The sequence below is a fragment of the Chenopodium album genome, chromosome 6, assembly GCF_948465745.1.
Source record: "Chenopodium album chromosome 6, dcCheAlbu1.1, whole genome shotgun sequence".
In the NCBI taxonomy this organism is placed as follows: Eukaryota; Viridiplantae; Streptophyta; class Magnoliopsida; order Caryophyllales; family Amaranthaceae; genus Chenopodium; species Chenopodium album.
Genome location: NC_137839.1, coordinates 15,254,383 through 15,280,531, shown reverse-complemented (window position 1 = coordinate 15,280,531; position 26,149 = coordinate 15,254,383). Strand labels below are relative to the sequence as shown.

Below are 26,149 nucleotides of genomic sequence, written 5' to 3'. Positions count from 1 at the left end.
TGAGGTCACATGGTTAAAATCTCTCCTAAAGGACCTTGGCATTACTCATCTTGGTCCAACTTTACTCAATTGTGACAATAAGGCAGCTCTTGCCATTGCTGCTAATCCAGTTCTGCATGAGAGAACTAAACACATAGAAATTGACTGCTACTATGTGAGAGATATGGTGAAGTCTGGTGATCTAGTTCATGTTCATGTTTCTTCCAAGGATCAGCTTGCTGATATTCTTACTAAAGGTCTTTCTGTCCAGCAACATCAGGGCATTCTAAACAAGCTTGGTGCTAGCTCTTCTCGTTCTAGCACTCAGCTTGAAGGGGGGTATTAAGCAGAGGTATAGCAGGGATATTTTAGTCTTTTATCCTAGAGAATCAAGTTTGTTACAAGGTTGTTATTTCTGCTATTGTATGACAGCTACTGTATGCTCATGATTGGCTGAATGCTTCTAGATAGATTCCCTTAGCCGTTATTTGATGAGCTGTGTAATAAAGCATGTGATGGTCTTATTTTGTATTTAAGGTGCAATGCATCATAATATCAGCAATGAAAATTGATCTGATATTTTCCTCTGCTATATTTCTTCTCTGTTTCTCTCATTTTTGCCCTTACATCATTTGATTTATTTTAGTTATCATTAACATAAAAAGATAATACAAACAACTGACCAGACCGACAAGGAGGAACAACCTGTGACTAATTGTCAAACAAGGCCATAAGTCTGTATTAAGTTTCTATTAAGTTTAATAAAAATGAACGAAGTATTATTCTCTCATCCTACTATCCTTGTACATATTCACAATCTTATCTTTGGTGTGCGTGACTAAAATATCCTCCCATTCTCTTTTCATTAACATTTTATATTCTTAACTTGACCACTAGCACGGTAATTAAAATACTTATTTTAATTAATTTGTCAAAGCTAAAACTCTATGCATAGACAAGTGATGCACTTATTTAGAAATAAAGGGAATAGATAATAGAGTTTATTTTGAGTCTTATTACAAAGAATTAATTCATACGAATAAAATAGTATCAATAATCAATACTATATACTAAAATAATCATCAAGATTATTCCACTAGTACATGTGTTGCGTCCGCATTAAAAAATTTCCCGCCAAAACCTTTTTTTTTTTTATTATTATTTTTCTCCCTCAAAGATAATAAGATAATTGATTAAAAAGAGAGAGATTATACATCCTAATAGGGCGTGTTTGGCGCTAGCTTTTGAGTATCTTTTAGGTAGCTTTTAGTGGTTTGACCAAGTCAAACCACTAATCAACAAAAAATGTGAGTGTTTGGCAAAGTAATGGTTCAAGTAGCTTTTAGTGGTGGAGGTAGCTTTTATTAAAAGCTAGGATTATTAGCTTTTGAAGTTAGAGGTAGCTTTTGAGGTAGCTTTTGAAAATTTAATGTATAGTTTTTACAATAAAATATTGATTCTTAAATGTAACAGCTAGTCAACCACTACTTTACCAAACAATCATACCTAAATTATTATTTTTTCACAACTAACAGCTTGTTGACAGCTAACAGCTACATACACAGCTCACAGCTATCTCCACAGCTACAACTACCTTCACAGCTATATTTTGCCGAATATGCCCTAAATAACAGAACAGTAACAACTTTAAATAAATTAATATTAAATGTATATTGAATCTATATAAATATAATTTTCTTTTCCTATAAGTATTCGAGCGTTGCTCGGGCAAAGAACTAGTATTATATAAAGTAATCACCAAAGATTATTCTAGAATTACACGTGTCGCGTCCATATTAAAAAAAATCCCGCCAAAAATTTTCTTTTTATATTTTTTTTTCCTTAAAAAATATAATAAGATAATTAATAAAAAAAAAAGAATGTACCGCCTAAATATAGAACAATAACAACAACTATATATAATTATAATTTTCTTTTCTTATAAGTATTCGAGCGTTGCTCAGGCAAAGAACTAGTACTATATAAAGTAACCACCAAGATTATTCTAGAATTACACGTGTCGCGTCCATATTAAAAAATTTCCCACCAAAATTTTTATTTTTTTAATTTTTTTTCCTTAAAAAATATAATAAGATAATTGATTAAAAAAAAAAAAAAAGAATATACCGCCTAAATAATAGAACAATAACAACAACTATATATAATTAAAATATTTTTTTTTTCATGTGAATATCCGAGCGTCGCTCGGACAAAGAACTAGTTATTTCTAATTAAACCAACTCAATTATCGGGTGAACCTGAATCGGTTGAAAACAATATGTATAAATATAATATCCTATGAATCCTATAACTAAGCCAATTATAAAACTACATAATACTTTTACTATTACAATCACATAAACTCTATAGAAGTTCTCCGGCATATTCATGTCATCTAGATCACCATCTAATCCTGAGACTGTCGGAATGAGAGTGGTGAACAACATAAGTAATATGAAAACCTGAAAAATAAATTAATAAACAGACTTAAGATACAAAAGGCTACATTTACTAGATATCTAAAATTTAAATACCACAATAAAATTGGTAAAATTAGAATTGGTGTATGTAGTGCTATATCATAGAGTTACAGAGCCAACAGTCTTTTCAAGCGGTCCAAATCAATTAAAACTAACTCATAATTAAACATTTGCTGGCCTTTTAAACTGCTTATACGTGATTATAATAGTTCAAATTTATTTCATACTTTGTAACTTATATATTTTTAACTACAAATCCAAAATAGATCATATTCCAATACAATACAATACAATATATATTTATATTTTATTTTTGTATTGCACATAGATTGAACTTGCATATTATTTCTCCATATTAAGTAAATCATTTGCAAGGTTTAATATTTATCTTTTAATTGTGTTTGCATATTAATGTATACATTTATAATTTTCTTGTGAATTTGGCTAGTTTCTCACGTGTACTATATCTTAATTTAAACAATACATTCCCAAATTAAAATATGTCATTTCTACCCATTTTAGTGATCATTTATGCACTAATTTTAAGCCTTTACAAGCATTACAAATAAGTATATACAAGTATTGACTTATACTAGAAAGCTAAAAATAAACTCAAGCTAAGGGAAGATAATCAATTATATATATTATTGGAGAGAGTTTGTCATAAATTTGAATAGACTTATATTTAGTAAAACTATAATCCAAAACCAATAAATAATTCAAATTTGTAATCACCTTGAAGTTTTTAGCATCGTTGAATTGTTCATTCTTCTTCCTTTTATTAGTTGTCATTGATGCTTCAAAACGATTGTTCATTCTTCTTCCTTTTATATGTTGCCCTTGATGCTTCAAAACTCGCCATGTTATTGCAAATGGTAATTTCATTTATGCAACCCTAAGCTAACATCTCAAGTTAATTGACACTTTTGCATTGCATGGAAAATATAACTTTGATTTGAAATTTTGAGTATATGGAAGTTTAGAATACCATTAATTAATTATGAAATTCATACTTAATTTTAACAATAAAAAATAATCAAGCATTCACTAAATTTAGTAAATATGTATATGAGTAATCCCATCTTAGCTTTCTTCACCTTGTTCTTTTAATAGTCCATATAACTATTTTTTAAAAGAAGGGTTTGAAAAACGTTTAAATATTATAATTTTTTTTTTTAATCATTAAAATTTACCTAGATTGTTGACAGGGGCAACGAGTTTAGTACTTTCACAGTTTCACTTACTTCCTTTGTTTTTTAAGTTGACAAAGTTTGACTTTTGTCTCTACTAATATTAATTACTTTGACTTTTATTGTGATAAATTTTTGAGATAAAACATATTTGATTTGTCTCAACATTTTCCAAATCATAATTGTTGTACAAAATTGAAGATATTATTATTTAAATTATGCACTGGCAAACGTGCCTAAAAATGGTCAACTAAAATGAAATGGAGAAAATATAAGATTGTTACTCATATTATTTTATTTTAGAATATGAAATACACCTTTTGATTAAGAACTATTGTTCCTAGTAAATATCACAAAAGATAAGCAAAATGTATTTTATGAAAGGAAATTTTGCAAACAACTACCATTTAAATGACCACTTTTGAGAACAACTACCATTTATAATTTTCTTTTAAAAAAACTACCACAAAAACACAAAAAGTTTGAGTAGCACTACCACATTTGTTCTTTCCGGCGAGAATCTCCATTTTGGGGGCATATTTGATAAAATTTCCCTTAAAAAACCCATATTAAATGACTGCATTAACCCTTAATTGGATTATACACTTCAATTGCCCCAAATCCCCAAATTTAGTAAAGCCCTAAATTCAATTTTTTTTACCATAAACCCTAATTTTAAGATTCAATTGAGAAATTAAATAAACTATAATGCAAAATTAATGATGATTGACCTATAATTGTGTTCTACTATCGAAATCTCTTGTTTTTTATACCGCAATTGATTGAAATTTTATAAACTAAGCTATCTTAACCGGAAATTCTTGCCGGAAAATTAAACGTGGTAGTGCTACTCAAAGTTTTTGTGACTTTGCGGTAGTTTTTTTAAAAGAAAATTTTAAATGGTAGTTGTTCTCAAAATGGGTCATTTAAATGGTAGTTGTTCGCAAAATTTCTTTTATGAAATTAAAATTCAAATTAAAATAGGCTACTTCTAATTTCAATATTTTTAATTATAGCATGTTCATGATTATATCTGTATTTTGATCTTGCTCTTCATCATGGCTTCATTTATAAAAGGCTCAGTTTTACTGTTGTAGATTGACTCTAGCTCAAATTCGAATAAACAAGGCATTCGTGAGCTAAGCTCAAACAACAAATAACTTGGGCGAGCCAAACTCGAACAAAAACAATAACAAATAAAGCTCAGCTTGGTAGGTTGACATAGATTTTATGTGTTTCTTATCTAGCCTAATGTTGAAGCATATCATTTCAAAATAACATCATAATTATTGATAAAAGTTGAGAGATAGAGTTAACACTTTATCACAAGGTTAAGGAGTTACTTCTCTAGTGCCATGTGATTTTGGGATGGAATTTCTTTGGACTTGTGAAGTAAACATCTTCTTCATTGCGGGTGCAAAGAAGCAGACTCTCATCTTTGACACTTACCTCGAGTCCTTAAGTAGGCTAATACTTGACTAAACTCAACTAGTTGACATCCCTAGTCATAGTATGATATGATTTTAAAGTTTGAACTCTTAAGAAACTGTAATAATCACAAATTAAAAAATAAAAAAAGTAGTTATCCGTAGTGAACCTCTTATTTCCTTAAAAAAAACGTAATAAATTTAACACAGTCAACTATCTAGAAGGGAGATAATCCATGGAAACATTATTTTATATTTCGGTTAGTTTGAACAAGTCTAGAAGCCCACAACCTAGTAATAATAATTGGCATACTACATACTGTCCCATTCCATAACATATAATAATATAATATCAAAATTTTTTATTTAAAACTTCTTCGAGATATAGCTTTAGCCATTAAAAAAATTATATTAAATATTAACTAAAATTATCAAAAACTTAAAATTGAAACTAAGTACACATTAAAATGAATAAAACTACATGTCTCAAGAACAAGTTTTTTTATACATTAATGTTATTTTTAACAAAATTGCATCTCTCTAAACTAATTTTTTTTAAAACATTATATGAAATACTACTATTTTTTTATCAAAAATTTTAACAATTTGACCATAAAATGGAAATTTGTATTGGATTATAACTTTATAATAATTAAGTACAAATTTTTATGTGTATGGCCACATGATCGAGTTACTTATACTGATGAGGTCACTTATTTACAGGTTACTCATTCGGTTAAGGCTTATTCGTACACAATAAACGCAGTAACCAATTGAGAAACCCCCTGAATAAGCAATACTTGACCAATTGAGTAACCCCTAAATAAGTAACCAGGCGAGAATGCGCTAATCTACTAAGTAGCATCTTAATAAGTAACCGTGGTCATACAGTGTGACCAGCCGCAATATATAAACAACGTATTATAAGATGCGTGAAGGAATTATTATAAATTAAAATAATTCCCAAAAAATACGTTAGAGTCAAAGTCAAATGTCAATACTTTGAACGTATGCGCCGTATAGAATCGCCATAAAATATTAAATAATTAACAAGTGTGACAATAATTAGCGGATTTGGACAATCTCTTAGCGTAATAGTAACTAACTAAGCTAACTTCTTCCCTAGGTAACCTCTCTCATTTTCTTCTATATAAACAAATTTACTCATGTTGAGTTTCCTCATCCAACACATTAAAACAAACCTCTAAAACCAAAATGTCTTCCCTAAGGCCAATTTTCGCCATACTCGTGTTGGTTACTTGTATGTCAAGTTACCTAGTTGTAGCCCAAAACTGTGGCTGTGGCCCTGGTGTTTGTTGCAGCCAGTGGGGTTACTGCGGTAATGATGATGCCTATTGCGGTGAAGGGTGCCGCGAAGGCCCTTGCTTTTCTACGAACCCGACACCAAGCGCTGGTGGTGGTTCGATTTCTGATTTGGTGACTGATGCCTTCTTTAATGGAATAATTGATCAAGCTAGCTCTAGCTGTGCCGGTAAAAACTTCTATAGTAGGTCTGCTTTCTTGGATGCTCTCAGTTTCTACCCCGAGTTCGGAACTGGAGGATCCGATGATGATACAAAGCGTGAAGTTGCTGCCTTCTTTGCTCATGTCACCCATGAAACTGGACGTAAGTTAAATTCTCCCCTTATCCGATATTGTTTATTAAAAAAAAAAATATATATAACTCAAATAATATACTACCTCCGTTAATTGTTATCTGCAACTTTGGGGTATTATTTGTGAGACATAAAATATTCCAAAATTGGACATAACATTTAATTTTTCATGTTTGTAACATATCATCACATATATATTTCTAAACAAATCATATCATAACTTATGTCAAAACAAATTCGCCCAGTAACATATAAAGAGTACTCCATACTTTTTTTGCTTCTTATTAATCTTTAAACTTAGGTGATATTTAAATAACAATTTTAATGTCCAATAATTTTTTTAAAGTTTATAGTTAAAGCCCACGATTAATTCTACATTCTGCATATGCATGCGACGCTACCTCTCAGAATAAGTAACCCCGACATTACAAATTACATTTTGGAAAATGAGTGGTGGATGAAATTTAATTAAAACTTGTGACATTATTCTTGTCAAGCGGACTCATCTATAGATCTTTTAATTTGTTACGCAAAATTTTACTCAACGACTAACTAGATAAAACTTTGCTCATTTGTAGATTTTTGTTACATTGAGGAGATTGCAAAAGCAACTTATTGTAAGGATAGTACAGATTGGCCATGTAACCCAGATAAGCAATACTACGGCCGAGGACCGATTCAGATCACATGGAACTACAACTACGGACCAGCAGGTCAAAGCATTGGATTCGATGGCCTAAATGCACCGGAAACAGTTGCCAATGATCCAACTATTGCGTTTAGGACAGCCTTTTGGTTTTGGATGAACAATGTACATTCCCTTATCGTCTCCGGCCAAGGGTTCGGGTCCACCATTCGAGCTATCAACGGTGGAGAATGTGGTGGGGGGAACACACCGGCAGTTGATGCTCGTGTTGGGTACTACACTACATATTGTAGCCAGCTTGGTGTTTCACCCGGTGATAACCTTTCATGTTAAATTAGTTATAACATATCTTAATATGTATAACAAACTTTATTATATATTATAATAACAAAAGAAATTAAGTATGAAAAAAAATGATCATGTATATGTAAACTCGTGACAGTTTAATTGTATGTGTTGTTTCATTGTATCCTTTCTGAATCGATGATAAAAGAAATAAATATTAAGCCATCTTTAGGCTAATTGTTGGAACATACATCAAATAAATGTAAAGTGTATTTGAGTTACATTAGAAGAATAAGGTACATATATATCCCTTAGAATTCAATAGCTTCAAGCCTTCAAGTTTCTGTGATAGGAAAAAAAAAAAAAAGCCAAAGAGGCGAAATCAATCCCAAGAGTAGCGCTAGTTCCACATATAATAAAAAGAATAAAAAGAAGCATCCACTCATCACAAGGTTATTTAGGCTATTTTAGGCGTGTAAGGCAAATTGATGTCATGACCATTTATACCTAAAAGCATTTTTATAACGTCCTTGTAACATAAAAATCAATATCCGTTACACACTTACAATCTTACATAGCAAGTCTTGTGTGGTGCGACTAATTCATGGTGTACATATGTAGCCGCATTTTATTATAAGATGAGTAGCCTTTATTCATTAGTATGAGTAACCTTATATTGTTAGAAGAGTAATCCGGAAAAATTGAAAAAAAATATAATAATCCCATTTTTAGTATGAGTATTGACACTTAAGACCCCTAAAGGTTAAAAAAACATTATTACAACAACAAATAATTACAGGTAATAAGTTATAATCGTGTTTCACAAGGCGAATCTATATACATTGAAACAACTCTCCATAATTACAAAGTCTGTTCATATATACTTAATTTCAGTTCAGTTCAGTTCAGTTCAGCTCAGCTCAGTTTCGCTTTTATAAGTTCAATTCAGTTCAGCTCTTAATTTCCTCTCTTATAAAATATTCAGTTCCAGTTAAGTCCAGTTAAGTTGAGCTCAATTCAGTAAATGTGAACATGCTCTTAGGCTAGAAAAGGAATCGAACAACTCTCCATAACTAACTAGGAGCGCCGACCGCTGGCGAAGAGCAGGTGGCTAGACGAGAGTTTGCTACCGGTGGAAGGGATAAAGATGGGGTTTTCTAGAGAATTTGTTGAATATTTGCATTCCATTTAAAGAAAGTCATAGCAACAATAGCTCACATCTTCATTTCATAATACGATGATTATGCCGATTATGCACATACGACTACGAGTAATTAATTAATAATGAACGATTCATTTCTTTAACTTTAGTCAATGTTAAATGTAATCATTGGCATTCATAATTAAATAAGATTGTTCCCAGAAAAAGATGCTTCACATGCTATTCCGAACGCCATTTATAGAATATTGCTGTCAACTCTTCAAACGGTCTAATTTTATTTATTTATTTTTACAAATTTATTTAATTACCTCACATGCTTAATCATAATGCTTCATGTTTTGAAATACTTGTAATTGTCGGGTATTACGGAGTACTATTTTTAAAAAAACAAACTTAAAAAAAAAAAAAAAAAAAAACGGATGTACAATAAAATATTGTATATCCGTTATAAAGTTAACCTAAAAACAGTAAAAGTTATCCCTGAAATAAATAAAAGTTATCCCAATATATATGCATAAAAGTAACCCAGTACAAATAAAAATTATCTACGTTTTATTAGTAAAGAACCACATTTTAAATGACTAAAACTCAATTATTTGTGATTGAATGTAATTAAATTACATTTATTAAACTTTTCTTGTTGTCTATATATATAAAAATTGAATTATGTTTAAAGTTACCCAAAAAAGGGCAAAACGTTACCCTAAAATTAGCTAAAAATTATCTTAATACTGCTCGATTTACACTAATATTAGTGTAAACCGAGTGTATACAAAAGTTTTTCTTTTAAAAATTATATAAATCATTCTTAATTATAAACAAAATATGTTTCTCAAATACGGAGTAATAAATTTGTAACTGAATGTTACATTAACTTTTAATGTTCATCAATAATTAAAATGGCTACATAAATTTTCATAAAAAGGATCTTTCTAACAAGCACCTTGGGACATTAGATAACTAATGAATAAATTGCTTAAAATAGTATTAAGTTATAAATGCATGACAAAATCAAGCGCCGTACGACATTATTAATGTTAGTTTTCTTCTAATCTTTCCACTTTAATTCTCTTATCTAACGTCCCATAGTGGACACTCATTAGCTTTTGCCATATTATAATTTTAACCTTTTCATAAACGAACTTTGTTTTACAAAATGGGACGGCCTCAAAATAATACTTATGACTATTTATTACACCCTTATCCCTTCCACTCTTACCCCAATTTGACCAGATTTACTACCACCACCACCTTTACTGCCACCATACAGTGAAATTACCACCACCATACTTTTTTCGATGGTTAATTATTAGCGATGTTGTGGCGGCGGAATAAATTTGAAGGCTTTGAGCCTTTGAGTGGGAAAGAAGCACCATTGCTGGAGGTCTATAACTTTTTGTTGTTAATGGTGATAGTGGCAGGTTAAGGATTTAGGTAATTGAGGTATTATTGAAATCTGCTAAAAGATTTCAATGAGAACGAAAGAGAAGAAGAATTAGAGAAAGAAAGAAAGGAGAGTATTTTCATTAATTGTGAATGAAATGAATGAAAGATACAAATAGATTATTTATACTAGCTCTATTACAATGCTGTAAGCATAACAAACTCTAACAAAATTGCCTAGTCACCAAGATTTTGTTGTAACAACTTATGCCTATGTGACATAAAGTACTATAAGCATGATCCTTAGCAGTCATCATCAATATCATCAACATCGATCCCCCCACAGAATGTATGGAACTTTTAGACATGAGCAGCTTGAAAGAAAGTTTAGAAAGATGTGCTACAGACAAAGCCTTTGTCATGATGTCTAGAAGTTGCGCAGCTGTAGGAAGATAAGTCAGCTTGATTAACTCTTCTAGGATTTTATCCCTGCTGAAGTGACATTCCAATTCAATGTTCATTGTGCGCTATGAAATACAGGATTCCTCCCAATGTGTATAGCACTTTGATTGTCACAATTGAGAGTAATATATAGCTGCAAGTTTGTAACACCAAGTAATCTGACAAGCCAAGTTGTTTATGATGCAACTGCTACCATAGCTATGTATTCAGCTTCACTTAAGCTCTTTAAAACAGTAGATTATTTCTTAGAGTTCTAGTATACAGGGGAATTTCCCAATAGCAGGATATAACTTATCACAAATCTTCTTGTAGTTGGACAGGATGCCCAATCAGAGTCAGAAAATCCTGCAAAGTATCTGAGGCCCTGAGTAGAATACCTTGCCCCTGAGTGTGTGCAATATACCTTGAACATGTTGTAAGGCTTGAACATGTGAGAGCCTAGGTTGCTGAAGAAATTGACTTAGTGTTTGAACCGAGTAAGTAATGTCTATGTGATAGAAAATTTAGCTTCCCTACTAAAGATTTGTATAACTCTAGATCTGGGTTGTAATCACCAACAACATCTTGCAACTTGACACCAGTTGGGAGAGATGTTTTAGCAGCCTTGGAAACATCCATTTGAAAATCACTGAGCAATTCCTTAGTGAATTTCTGCTGAATCATGAGTATGCCAGAAGACAAGTGAGTAACTTCAATTCCCATAAAGTAATTAAGCACACCAAGATCTTTGATGCTGAATTTAGCATGCAAATGAGCTTTGAAATGCTCAATTTCTACTGAATCTGATCCTATAATAAGAATATCATCAACATAAACTTCCACTACTGTTAAAACATCTATTCCTTTTTAAGAAAAGAGAATAATCATTCTTTTACTGAATTTATCCTATGGCTAAGAGCTCAGCATTAAGTTTGGCCAACCATTGCCTGGATGCTTGCTTCAACCCATAAAATGACTTCTTCAATATGCAGACTAAATTGTTGGGATTGACTAACCCGCTCTCATATAATCTTCCTTTGATAAGTCACCATGAACTGTGTGCAATATACCTAGAACATGTTGTAAGGCTTGAACATGTGAGAGCCTAGGCTGCTGAAGAAATTGACTTAGTGTTTGAACTGAGTAAGCAATGTCTATGTGACAGAAAATACCAAAGATTTATACACACTTCATGTCCAGTTGATGTATTGTCCAATGATTACTTGTTGCAACAGACAAGATACACCTTATAGTTGCCATTTTAACCATAGAAGAGAAGGTTTCCAAGTAATCAATTCCTTAATTCTGGGTGAACCCCTTAGCTACTAGCCTTGCTTTTAACCTTTTCAGACTCCCATTTGCCTTTAACTTCACCTTAAATACCCATTTGCAATCAATTGGCTATTTACCTTTGGGTAAAGGTATCAATTCCCAAGTGTTATTTGCCCTTAAAACATCTAGCTCTTTCTTCATAGCATCAACGTAACCCAACCAGAATGTTGTGAAGCTTCTAGGCAGCTGACATGTTCAGTAACATGAGAAACTGTATTGATCAAGGCTCTGATACCATATTAAATTCTGCTAGAAGATTTCAATGACGAACAATATAATGAGAACGAAAATGAAGGAGAATTAGAGAGAGAAAGAGAGGCTGGAAAGTATTTTCATTAATAGTGAATGAAATGAAAGAAAGCTACAAATAGAGTATTTATTCTAGCTCTATTAAAATGCTATAAGCATAACAAACTTTAACGGAATTGCCTAGTCAGCAAGATTCTGTTGTAACAACTTTTGCCTATTGGCATAGAGTACTATAAGCATGACACTTAGTAGTGATCATCAATATCATCAACAGGTATGAAATTAAAACTAATAAGAAATACAAAGTAATATGTGAAATATTATCATTGTTTTCCAGCTAAAAATAGTTATTAATCCATTTCAAAAATCGTACAAGTCTTTGTGTGTATAATTGTAAGTACTTTTCTACCATTGTTATGGTGTTGAGAAAATTCAAAATAAGTAGGTCTAACTTTTCTACCGTGGTATAGGCGTCTACACGCGCCATAGGCATCTATTTTATGTGTCTATATTGAGGTATGGGGGTTTGCATGCGTTAGATGCCTATACCATGGTACACGTGCATAACACAAATGCTTTGTACAGTGGTTTAGAGCAAATTCAAGACACCTTATAAAATAATATTCAACAAAAATGATTTTAATTTAATAAAAATAAGTTTAGTTAAATAAAATAAATTCTCCGTAGAATAATTTAATTATTAAAAAACAATTATTTTATGGATAAAAATATAATAGATCGAGTTTCAATAAAAAATAATTTCAATTTAGTAAACTTAGTTTTAATACAGTAAAAAATATTTCAGTTTTGTACAAAAAAAATTCCATACGTGTGACCGGAATTACTTATTCAAGGGTTATTCAGTCGATCAGGGGTTACTCAGTTAGGGCTTACTTATTCAGGTTTTACTTGATCAACGGTACTCAATCAGTCAGGGGTTATTATGTCAATTACAGGTTACTCTATTAGGGGTTGCATGGTCGGTCATGGTTACTCGATCGGTTAGGGTTACTCGATTAGTGGTACCTTAGTCGGTCAAGGGTTACCCCTAAATAACTAACTCCGACTATATGATGTGGCCAATCACATATGAAAATTTGTGTAAAATGAATAAGTCCCAACCCATGACATACTTTATCATATAAGATCCTCCTTTGATACCTACCCTAAAATTTTCCTATAACTACGTACAATGTTTAGTGTTGCGATTTATACAAAATAGATGAAATTATTCCTTCAATTTCTAATTGTCCAAATTTGATTTTTTTTTTTCTTTTATTTATTTATTTATTTTAATGTAACAAGAAAAGTCAAACTAAGAAGGCTTTATTTTAAAACAAAGGGACAGAATAATACTATAGTTTTAAATAATGATATACTCGTATTAGACAATAATCGATTAGCATAAATAAACACTAACTAATCAAGTAAATTTCTTCTCTAGATCCACCTTCATCATTTATGTACCTATAAAAACCCATTTAATCTGCTTTGAGTTCCCTCATCTCTTTCTTAAAAATTTTGCAGCAAAAAAAGTCCAAAATGTTTTCCCTACGATCAATTTTGGTCATTACTATGGCAGTTGCTTGTATGTCAAGCGCCCTAGTAGTAGCTCAAAATTGTGGATGTGGTCCTGGTGTATGTTGCAGCCAATGGGGTTTCTGTGGCAACACCGCCGAATACTGTGGCGACGGGAAGGTCCATGTGTGCTTAAAAATCCAACCCCAAGTACCCCGAGACCAGGTAACGGTGTTCCGATCCGAAACCTAGTGACACAAGAGTTCTTTAATGGAATTATCAACCAAGCTTCTTCTAGTTGTGCTGGTAAAAACTTCTATAGTAGGTCTGCTTTTTTGGATGCCCTCAATTTTTATCCTAAGTTTGGAACTGGTGGTAAATCCTCTGAAGATACTAAGCGTGAAGTTGCTGCCTTCTTTGCTTATGTCACACATGAAACTGGCCGTAAGTATTTATATTTCAAATTACACTATCAGCATGACTATAAACTAATGAATTTATAGTTCAAATTTCACTATTAGCATGACTATAAATTTATAATTCAAATTATACTATCAGCATGACTATAAATTAATAATTTAGTGTAATTAAATATTACATATATTGGCTAACTCCTCGTAAGTCCGTTATACTACCTCCGCTTCTTATTACTCGCAACAAAGTACAAGATTGCGGAGGCCGAGGCAAAAGATTGAAAGCATAATTATGGAAATATAAGGGTATATGTTTAACTATTAATCCAACCCAAAAAAAAAAAGGGAAAACAAATTCAACCTTAATTAATTTAAATACCCCACCACCACCCACACCACCAAGCAGCAACCCAAGCCACCCACCACCACCCCAGCATCACCGAAACCACCCACCACCACCCCAGCATCACCGAAACCACCACCACCACTACTCAGCATCACCGAAACCACCCACCACCACCACCCAGCACTGAAATCGACGAACCTAACACCACAAGCACCACCGACGCACCCCAGCACCACCACGCCACGAACTGAGCAAAACCCAGCCGCCGCAACCCACCATACCATCCTTGAAAACCCACACAACCACGAAAACCGTAGAACCCACCACCACCACCACTAATTAAGCGAAACCACACAATCTTGAACCCACTAACAGGAAAATCATAAAACCCAACACCACCGACCCACAAACCATGAAAATTAAATACCCCACCACCACCACCACCAACCCACAAACCACGATTATCCTAAAACCCACCACCAACACCAACCCCAACCCAACGAAACCACTCAACCTTGAACCCACCACCAACCCACGAACCCATGACGCCGCCGCAACCACGAACTAACTTACCACAAACCCAAAAACCCTTCTCTATCATCGATTACAACATTAATTGGTCAAATTTAACCATCAAAACTCTAGATCTAGAGTTTTGATGGTTAAATTTGACAAAAAAAACCTTCAAATTTGGGTTTCATAGCCAAATGAGGAAACAAAAGGCAAAGGAAGAGAGAGAAAACAAATGCGGCGATGTAGGTGGTGGTTTCCATTGAAGATGTTGGTGGTGGTGGTCGGTGGTAGTGGCGGTGGTGATGGTGGTGGTTTCCATTGAAGGTGGTGATTATGAAGGAAGAGAGAGAAAACTTATGAAAGAAGATGTTGGATGTAGATGGAGGGGAATGAATTAGGAAGGATATGGTGATAAGGTGAAATTAATTAACCTTAGAGATTAAGGTAATAAGAACAAATTTATAATTTAATTAGGATGTTTATAAAAAAAAGTAAGGGTAAAATTGTCATTTTATGGTAAAAAACTTACTAAAAAAGGAAAGAAAGTAAGTTGTTGCGAGTAATGTGAACCTTCCAAAAAAGGAATTTATTGCGAGTAATAAGAAGCGGAGGTAGTAATAGATTCTATGTCATTTTACTTGTATGATATATACAATAGTATACTTCCTCCGTTTTTTATAGTTGTAATACACCATTTTTCACAGTATTTAATAAAAGTGGGATTCACATGGTTTACGGAGTAATATTCTTTAAAATCTGGTGAGTGGTTAGTATAAATTAATGGGACATGTACTTAATAAGGGAAATATTGCAACTTTTCCTCAAAATCACTTTCCAATTATAGTGAATTGCAAGTATTGTGACAATTCCATTTTAAAAAAGTGTAGAAACAGAGAAAGTATATAAAGTAAAAATTAGCCAAATGAAAATTAAGTATAGTGAATTAGTGATAGTCATTTTAAAGATGAATATTAAAGAATATGAATAAAAAAAATGAAATAAAAAACAGAAATAAATAAAAAAGATGTTTGACCCAGCATTTAAAAAAAAAGAAAAAATTAGCCAATCAAAATTAAGAACAATAATGATCATTTTAAGCATGATCATAGTAGAGTTTATATATGGAACATAATCTTAACTTTTTTTTTTTAATTGTAGATTTTTGCTACATTGAGGAGATTGTGAATGCAACCTATTGCGAACAAGAGGCAACTGAATGGCCTTGCAACTCAGAGAAGCAATACTATGGCCGAGGACCAATTCAAATCACATGGAACTACAACTACGGACCAGCCGGGCAAAGTATTGGATTTGACGGTTTGAATGCACCAGAGACAGTTGCCAATGATCCGGTAATCGCGTTTAGGACAGCCTTTTGGTTTTGGATGAACAATGTCCACTCTCGTATCATTTCTAGACAAGGGTTCGCGTCCACGATTCGAGCCATCAATGGAGGTGAATGTGATGGAGGGAACACACCGGCGGTCAATGCTCGTGTTGGTTACTATACTAAGTATTGTAATCAGCTTGGTGTTTCCCCTGGGGATGACCTTTATTGCTAGTATGAACTATGAAGTAACATTATTGCTTGTTTCATTTTGTTTTTGATTATTGTGTTTCATTTTTTTTAAGGAAAATTTGTCAAAAATAACACCACCTTTGGGCGGTCTTCCAATAATAACATCACCTTTTGATTATTCCAGAATAACACCACATTTCATATGTATTTGCAAAAAATGAAACAAAACCGGTTGGTAACCTGCACTACTAGAAAACAGGCAAATAGCGACGGAATGCTTCTGACGGACATAAAATTCCGTCGCAAAAGTCAAAATTTCCGACGGATTTTTATAATGTCGGATATTTTCGACGAATTCTAAAATTCCGTCGGAAATTTTCCACGGAATAAAAATCCGTCGGAAATTTGGACTTTTGCGACAGAATTTTCCGTCGTATAGTACCATTTCCGACGGAATTTAAATCCATCGGAAATTTCCGACAGAAATTCAGTCGGAATATAATTTTTTAAAAATAAACTCTTTTAGAAACCCTAAAATCAGGCTTCCTGCCTTCCCAGCCTTTCTCACTTTCCTCCTCTCCTTTTCTCCTCATTATCTCTCCTTCCTCTTCTCTCATTCCGCCTCTTCTCTTTCTTCTCTCTCCTCTTCTTCTCTCTCCTTCCGCATCTTCTTTCTCTTTCTCCTCTTCTCTTTCCTCTTCTCTTTATCGCTTTTGTTCTTTGTTGTTGTTGTTCACGGCGCCGAGGAGTAGTGTTAGTGGTGTTCCAGCCGCCGACGAGCATGGTTGGTGGTGTTTAAGATGCCCACGAGCATGGTTGGTGGTGCTCTCGTCAATTTCTTGCCGAATTATATAAATTAATGATTTTTCATGTCAAATTCGACCATGAAAACTCTAGATCTAGAGTCTTCATGGTCGAATTTGACCTTTAAAACCCAAATTCGAGCCAATTTTGGGGTTTTGTTGGTGAAATTCGTTAAGGTATGTATTTTTTTATTTTTTTTAGACTTTTTATTTTATTTTATGGTTAATTGTGGTGGCGGGGGACTTGTCGGTGGCGGTGGTGATGTAGATCTAGGTCAGGGTTTGGGTGTTTTGGTTAGTGTTCGGTGAGGGTTTGGCTGTTTGGGTTAGGTGGATTCGGTGTGGGTGTGTCTGGTCTATTTTAGGTAGGTGGATGGGTGAGGGTTGGTCTTTAGGTGTTACTTGGTTTTGGTGAGTTTTTCTGGGTCAGCTTAGGTGGTCGGTGGTGGTTCGCTTAGGGTGGTTGGTGGTGGTTCGCCTAAGGTGGTCGATGGTGGTTGTGGGAAATAATATTTGAGGAGTTTTTTAATTGTTTTTGTTGTGGTTGAGGTGGTGGTTTAGCGGTGGGAGCTGGTGGTGGTATGGGGTGGTGGGGGCTTTTTTGTTTTTTTAAAGGATTTTCCGACGGAATTTCCGTCGGGAATTTCCGACGGACTTTTTTTTACACATTAAACCTCTTCCGACGCAAGAAATCCGTCGGAATTTCCGTTGGAAAAGTGTTTCCGACGGAAATTCCGTCGGGAAAAGTCGATTTTCCTACGAATACTTTTCCGACGACACTTTCGATGGAATTCCGTCGGAAACACGATTTCCGACGGAAAATAAGGTGTTTCCGACGAAACTTTTCTGTCGGAATTAAGCTGTTTTCTAGTAGTGTTGTTTTACTGGTTTCTCGTGACACGTGTCACAATGTCATTGGTCAATTATTTTTATTTATTTTTTTAAAAAAAAAAATCTAAGTAATTAAAAAAAAGTTAAATTAAAAATAAAAAACAAAAACCCACCACCAAGCCTCCCTGCCGGCCTCTCCCTACCCAGGCCCCACCCTCGCCGGCGCCCCTCCCCCCACCCTCGTCGTCGATCGACCTCCCCATCCTTTCCCCCCTCCCCTGAATGACACCCCTCCACCCATTCCCCCTCCCTTAAACAACCCACCACCGAAACCCTAGCCTACAGAAATTAGGGAGAGAAAGCTGAAATTGAAAAGGGAAGGAAGGAGGGGGCCGAAATCAGAAAAGGGAAGAGGGGAAAGGTTCGAAAAGGGGTAGGGAAGGGGAGAAGGTGGTGCAAAGGGGTCGAGAAGGGGAGGAGGGTGCCGAAAAGGGGTAGGGAAGGGGAGGGGTGACAGAAATGGGTCGGTAAAGGGGAGGGGGTGCTGGAAAGGGGGTTGGAAACTAGGACGGGGGCCGGGGATAGGGTTGTTTCAGGTGGATGGTCTTGGAAGGGGTGGTGGATGCCGGTGAAAGTCGTGGGAAGGGGGGTTTATTTTTTTTTTAATTTTTTTTTGTTTTTTTTTTTAAGTTTTTTCAAAATCAAAAATAAAAATAAATAAATTAACCAATCAAACTAGAACACGTGTCCCAAGGTTACCTGTAAAACAGGTTACTGATTTTTTGTTTCATTTTTGGAAAATACATGTGAAAGGTGGTGTTGTTCTGAAATAATCAAAAGGTGGTGCTATTATTGGAAGATCGCCCAAAGGTGGTGTTATTTTTGAACAAGTAGAGGTCGAATCCCAAGAGACTATGGTTTGACTAATTAGACAAACTCAAATAAATACTAAACAGTAACCAAAGTAATAGTGAGTTAATAACTAAAAATAATTAAAACGATTAAATCTAAGTAATATGATAAATCAAATGCTATCAACATCCAAGATCAAGTATCACCACAAATACAATCAATGCAATACTCGTTCTACCCCTAACATGTAATTCAATTGATTAATGAGGAAAAGTAATCCTTAAATAGTACCAATGGTCTATTGCGAGTTATCAATGGCTTCCCTAATCACAATCAAGCCTACTTCCGTAAAATCATGTAAATCAAAGACATTGAGCACATTACTCTAACTTCCTAATCATCCATTCAACTACTCCCGTGATGAACTTTAAACCCTTAATTGATTTATTTAAACCCGTCAAAACCCAAGCCCCGTTGCGATTAAAACAATGAATTAATAACAATACTAATTACCCCTAATCTAGTATTGGCATGAGCACAATCAATTGAGCATATCAATTGCAATTATCGTTAGAGAGTTTAAATAATTAAATCATGCATAATTATATTCGGGTTCCGTCTTGGAATAAGGAAACTATTCACCCATATTAATCAAAACAATAACAAGAATTAAAGAAAACATAATTGATAATTAAAGGATTTAAAGAGAATAAGAAAATACTAAATCTAGAATTACGAGAGATAAACAAAGAAACTTTAGCGCATAATCTTGATTTACAATAAAAATGAAGCCTGGAGAGAAAACTAGGGTTCTAATATGATAGATAGTGAAATTATAATGTAAAAGAGTATTTATGATAAAGCCAAAAAATAAGATAGAATAAGGAAAGAAATCGGATTAAAACACACCAAATTCGTCCAGACATGGACGTGTCACACAGGACATGCCCGTACCTGAAGTCAGAATCGATTTTTCTTCAACTTCTAGCGATACATGGGCATGTCAAATTCTGACGTGGGCGTGTCTCGCTGTAGAGGTGTAAATGACCCGATACGTTCGTGAACTACTCGCGAACAAGCTCGGTCAAAGCTTGGTCAAAATTCGTTTGTTAAGCTAACAAACAAGCTTGAACAAAAATCTTATGCTCGTCAAATAAATGAACAAAACTCGAACAACATCATTTTCAACTCGGTAGCATTCATGAACAACTCATTTAAGTCCATTTATAAGTTTTTTCATGGACAATTAAAACTTGGAAAATTTATAAATCTTTATTCATACATATTTGTAAAAAGTACTCATATTTCATCATGTAAAGGCATGAAATCTCCATTATTACCTTACTCTATAAAAAGAATATAAATATCTTATATAAAATTAAATGGATATATTAAAATTTGAAAGAAATCATATTTTTATTGATAAATTTGGGCTTGTTTATTCAATCAAGCCCGATTTAGACCCCTTGAAGCTCGAACCCCTTAAACTTAAAATGCAAAAGAGTATGTTTGTGAACAAAGCTCAAACAAGGCAAATTTTTAACGACCCAGCTCGGACAAGATTTTCAAAAGGTCGTTTAAGCTCGAGAGAGTTCGAACACAAATAATTCTTATCAAGCTTAGCTCGAACAGACTAAAACTCGGCTCAACTCGGATCGTTTGCAGCCCTACTGGAATGGCTGCCTTAGTAGCAATAATAACACTCGTAGAGACATAGGTGTGGGTGTGTCTCACCTTGGCATGGGTGTGCCTCTCTAGGTCAACTCCACTCAACGTGGTATGGGCATGCCTCAGTTAGACATGGGAATGCCTCATGTCAAACATCAAAATCTAAATTTCTGCAACTTTAAAACACATTAACACGCCCATGTCTCTGTGTGACATGGGCATGTCTGGCTGGAGAATAGCTTTAAATGACTTCAACTTCAAACATTGGCTTTCTATGTGAATTGCAAGATATGATCAAGGTCCACAACTTCGTAAAACCTTCATATAGCCTCGTTAAATCCTGAAATACATAAATAATAATAATAATAATAATAATAATAATAATAATAATAATAATAAACAACGAATCTACCCATAAAAGCATCGCATGATCACAACCAAATCAATTCAAGCCAAAGTAAGTTATGAACAACTAATCTAGACTTGAAAAGTAACTGAACGGACTCTAAAACACGTACAATACATGACGTATCATTATTTGATAAACATGTTATACAAGTTGATTATAATATAATCATATAATAATAAAAATATATTGAAATCTATATAGTATGAAATTTATGACTAATCCAACAATATATGGTTAAATTAATAAATAAACAACGTAAAAGTTGTGTTTAAACAATTAATATTTAACATGGTGTATTAGTGTATACGCGTGTTATATCTTATAAGTTAGAAGACTTTTATATGTCAATTACAATGAACTTTATTACTCCACCTCTATACAGGTACCAAAATAATATACAAATGTATAATTTTAATAAAACTAAATAACGTTTTATACAAAAACTAAGGATATGACCTATATAGGGTTTATGCATGGGAAATAAAAATTCAGTCAAATTGTAGAAGTATTTGTTTTTTTTAATAAAATATTGAGCCTTTAATTTTAGAATTAGATAAAAGGGTTAGATTCAATCTCATGTGCTTTTATTTTTTCCTTATAAATTTGAAAACAAAACCCTTCTAATTAACTAAATTAGCCCAAATCCAAAATCTTAATCTATACAATAGCACAAAATGAAAGCGTTGATGCTAGTTCATCGCCCTATCCACGGAACTTCTATCATGCTTGAGTGATTGATGTGATGGGTAATTATTTAAAACATTCACCAAAATTATAAATGATGAGATATTTTAAAAGAACTGATCATCAATCCGAAAGAAGAAATATGAAATAAAACCATAAAAATATTAAAAAAGATCGGGCGTAAAATCATGTTTCTTATTCTACAATTAAGATATTGAGTTTTGAGTTTGAATATAAGGTTGAATAATAAGTAAACTGAAAATAGTTCAAAAAAGTAATGAATTCTCCCCGATTTTGTTCTTGAATAAATAAGAATGGTATGCAAAATGAAAATAGTTCAAAAAAGTAATGGAGCCTCCCCGATTTTGTTCTTGAATAATTATGAAGAACTAACAACATTGTATCTAAGAGTTTTCTACATAATGATTATTATGTTTAATCTATATAAAGATCAGAGTAGTATAATAAATAGAATAGTAGATTCATAGAAAAAATGTAGAGGTAATAAAAAGTAGAAAGGCTTGAATTGTATATATATAGATATGGCTTCTTGTGTATATATACCTTGAATGACTTTCGTTCCATCACCAATATTTATAGTAGTATGTTATATAACTCACTTCATCATCCTTGTAACCGTTGAATTCAAGAAAGTTCACAAATCATATTTCTAGTTTCTTCTAATGTCTAGAATTATCTCGAATGTTCAAATAGATAATTCGAGAAAAAACATCAACAAGAACTAACATTATTTGATTTTTCCTTAAACTTCTTAAATATGCACAGGTACTCCAACAAACAATGGGCCCATAAAATTTGGGTCACACCAATTACTTTAGTTCACAACAATATAAGCGTCCATAAACATTTTTATTTTCATTTGCTTTTTCTGTTTATAAGAAATTTTCATTTTCTTTTTGAAAGAGCTAGTGAATTTTAAACCGTGATATTAATGTGATAATTCACCAAATAAGTGTTATGTGCATAATATGATCACTAGATTAACTCCTGTGCAATTCATGATTTTACTTAAACTAATTATGAATTATAATCATAATTATAATTTTATAATAATTTGTAAAAAGAAATACTACCTCCGTTAACGGTTATTTGCAACAAAGGGGTCATGCGCGGACTCCTAGGCAAAACTTTTAAGGATTGTTTAAGTATGAATAATTGTAATGAGGGGCATGTGATTAAGACATAAAAAGGGAGGGAAAGGTGGTCCCGTTTTTTAAACAAAAGAGGAGAGAGAATCTGAAATTTTAGTGGGGTTTTGTTTTCCCTCCTAATTTTTCAGCTACTTTTAAATAAAAAAATGTAACTTTTCCATCCCAAATTTTTCCCTCCATTTGAAATTTTCATTCAGAGGAGGATATATAAACCTGCCAAACAGTTTTACTTGTTCAAAATATTTATACATACCAAATGCTCTACCCTAACCAAATTACAGAATGTTTTCCTCCCAAAAGTTAGCACTAATCTTCTTCATAAACTTCATTACACACTGAATAAATTAGCATCCTACTACTACTAATTTGTGCTAGGTTAGAAGCAGCAATATTTCTTTTAGGTTCAGCTTGAGTACTTCCAAAAAAAATCAGCAATCCTAACTTCATCACCATTATTGAAATCTGTAAGCACCAAAAGTTCAAACATTAAAATGTCAGATTATTTAGGTGATGATTTTTTTTAGCATAGATCAGTTGCTACATGAAGAAACAACAATGGAAGACAATGATTCAAGCTCCATGGGAGAAAGTGACAACAACAACCAAACTGACAACAGCCAAAATATGGGCAATGAAGAAGAAATGGCACAACCCAAAGGTAGGAAACAACTAACTGTAATGCAAAAAAGAGAGATTGTTGATGCTTTTCTACACAACATGGATGGTCAAGATCTGCCAAGAGGCTTTAAGTCACAAATAGCAAGGAAATTTAACGTTCACAGATCATCAATACAGAGATTATTCAAAGACATCAAAAGGTAAATGGCAGAGGGGACTGTGATAGATGTCATAAGTAAGAGGCTTGGTAGAACAGGACCAAAACCAACTTAGTATACAAATGAGTTTCTTCGGTCGGTCCCTTTGTATAAAAGGACAACCGAGAGAAGTTATGGGGCTGCTCTTAAAATATCACATGTCACCATTCACAAGCTCAAGAAAAAAGGGATGCTAAGGACTCATACAAGCACAAATCACCCAGCCCTCACATCCAACCACATGGTGGCAAGATTAAAATGGGTCTTAAGTCATCTGCTGCCCGCTGAACATAACAGCAAACCAAAGTTTCAGAATTTCCAGCAACATGTACACATCGATGAAAAATGGTTCTACCTTAATCCAGAGACAAGTAAGTTCCACTTGCTTCCAAATGAACCTAATCCATATAGGTGCCAACAGTCCAGAAGATTCAAGGTAAAAGGCATGTTCATGGCTATGATTGGCAAGCCAATTTTTGACTCCCAAGGTCAAGTGGTACATGATGGAAAGTATGGAATCTTTCCATTTGTTTATGAGACAATTGCAAAGAAAAAAAGCAAGAATAGAGAAGGTGGAGCTATGGAAATTAAGGCAACACAGAATGTAAACAAGGATGCAATCAGGGAAATGCTGCTTCATAATGTGATTCCAGCAATCAAAAGTAAATGGCCATCAGATTTGTCCAAGGACATTTGGATTCAGTGGGATAATGCTAGACCTCATCAAGCTCCTAAGGATGAGGAATTCAAGCATGCATGTCAGTCAAATGGGTTCAACATACAGTTCATTTATCAACCAGCTCAGTCACCAGATCTAAATGTGTTAGATCTTGGATTGTTCAATACAATACAGTCAATCCAGTACCAATCATTCCCTAAGAACTTGGGGGAACTCATTGACAAAATGAAAGAGGCTTATGACTCTTAATCCAGTACTAAACAAGCACACATGGATAACACTACAATGCTGCATGGAAGAGATACTGAAGCATTTGGGTGGCAACAATTTCACCCCACCACACAAAGGGAAGAAAAGGCTGGAAAGACTTGGCATGCTTCCTGAACAGCTAGAGGTAGAGGGGGTTGTGGTTCAACAAGCTGTTGAACATTTGAACACTTTATTCATAGAAACAGGGGAAGGCAATGAAGAAGATGAAGGCATGCAAGTTGATGCAGATTGAAGAACATGTTAGGCACATGGGAGGGTGGCAGACTGCCACATATAACCAATGAAGAGCTATAAAGCAAGTGGTAAAATTTCTAGGTTGTTTTTTGTGTTTTTGGCTTTACCAGTTTAAAAAATTCATTGGTTATGTGTATTTTGTGAAAATTCAGGTCATATGTTGTAAGGCAGTCTGAACTAGCTTCTTTTGACTATGTACAACCTTTTAAAGGCTTTATTGCTTATGTGTATTTAAGTGGTGTTGATTTTTGTGCATGAAGTGATGACAATATGTTCACCAGACACAAAAAAAAAAAAAGAAAAAAAAAACACACACAAACACACACATGTAAATCCATCAGAAGCTGTGGTTTATGACATAATAGTAAATTGCATAAGTGGTTCCCTCAACAACAACTTGCATATGCAGTTGTTGGAGCAATTCCAACTTATGAATTCCAAATGTCAAATGAGTCCCTTCATCATTTGGATTTGTTACATATTAAGGGACTCACACATTTCCTCACTCACACATAAAGAGACTCGGGAAGGGACTCATATATAGGCAGCATTGGTTTGTTCTTTCTTAAAATAGTCATTGAGAACTAAACAAAAGGGACTCATACATTTAGGCAACTCTATGCAACACTGGTGAGGTTCTCTCTAAGCATAGTCCTTGAGAACACACATAAAGGGAGTCATACAAAAAGGGACTGAACTGCATAAACATCTTACAGCATTCAAAGTAGGCTACTATTGTTTCATCACTCATCATATCACAATTCCCACTGCCAATATGCATACAGAATCAGGCCATGTATAACACAAACTAGAAACCACAATTTAATCAACCTTAGTATGCAATTAACCAGCCAGTACATGCCTATTTATAGCAGAAGATAGACATAATACCAAACCATATGCCCAAGTGTATGATACATATCCATAGCTTATCATAAAAAACCAAAGAGTATCTTAAATAGCAAAAGATCATCATAAAAACCAATAACAGCCAATAATCTCAGGAAAAAATCCAATAAATAGACCACAAATTCACCAAAACCAGCCAAAAATCTCACACAACAGCTAATAATCTCACAAAACCAACAATATACTCACAAATCAGCTAATAATCTCAACAAAAGAACCTTTACATGCCTATTTATAGCAGAACACATGCATAATACCAAACCATATGCCCAAGTGTATGATACATATCCATAGCTTATCATACAAAACCAAAGAGTATCATAA

The 26,149-nt window shown here is 33.6% G+C and overlaps 1 protein-coding gene and 1 pseudogene across 1 annotated transcript; both read left to right on the top strand.

Annotated features, from left to right (window-relative positions):
* The first annotated feature begins 6,242 nt into the window (after positions 1-6,242).
* On the top strand, positions 6,243-16,542 carry LOC145636719 (uncharacterized; annotated as a pseudogene).
* Positions 16,543-23,473: 6,931 nt separating this feature from the next.
* On the top strand, positions 23,474-24,661 carry LOC145636718 (uncharacterized). Its single transcript, XM_081688278.1, has 2 exons — positions 23,474-23,736; positions 24,031-24,661. The coding sequence occupies exons 1-2, from the start codon at positions 23,474-23,476 to the stop codon at positions 24,659-24,661; spliced, it is 894 nt and encodes a 297-aa protein (XP_081544404.1).
* Positions 24,662-26,149: the final 1,488 nt, after the last annotated feature.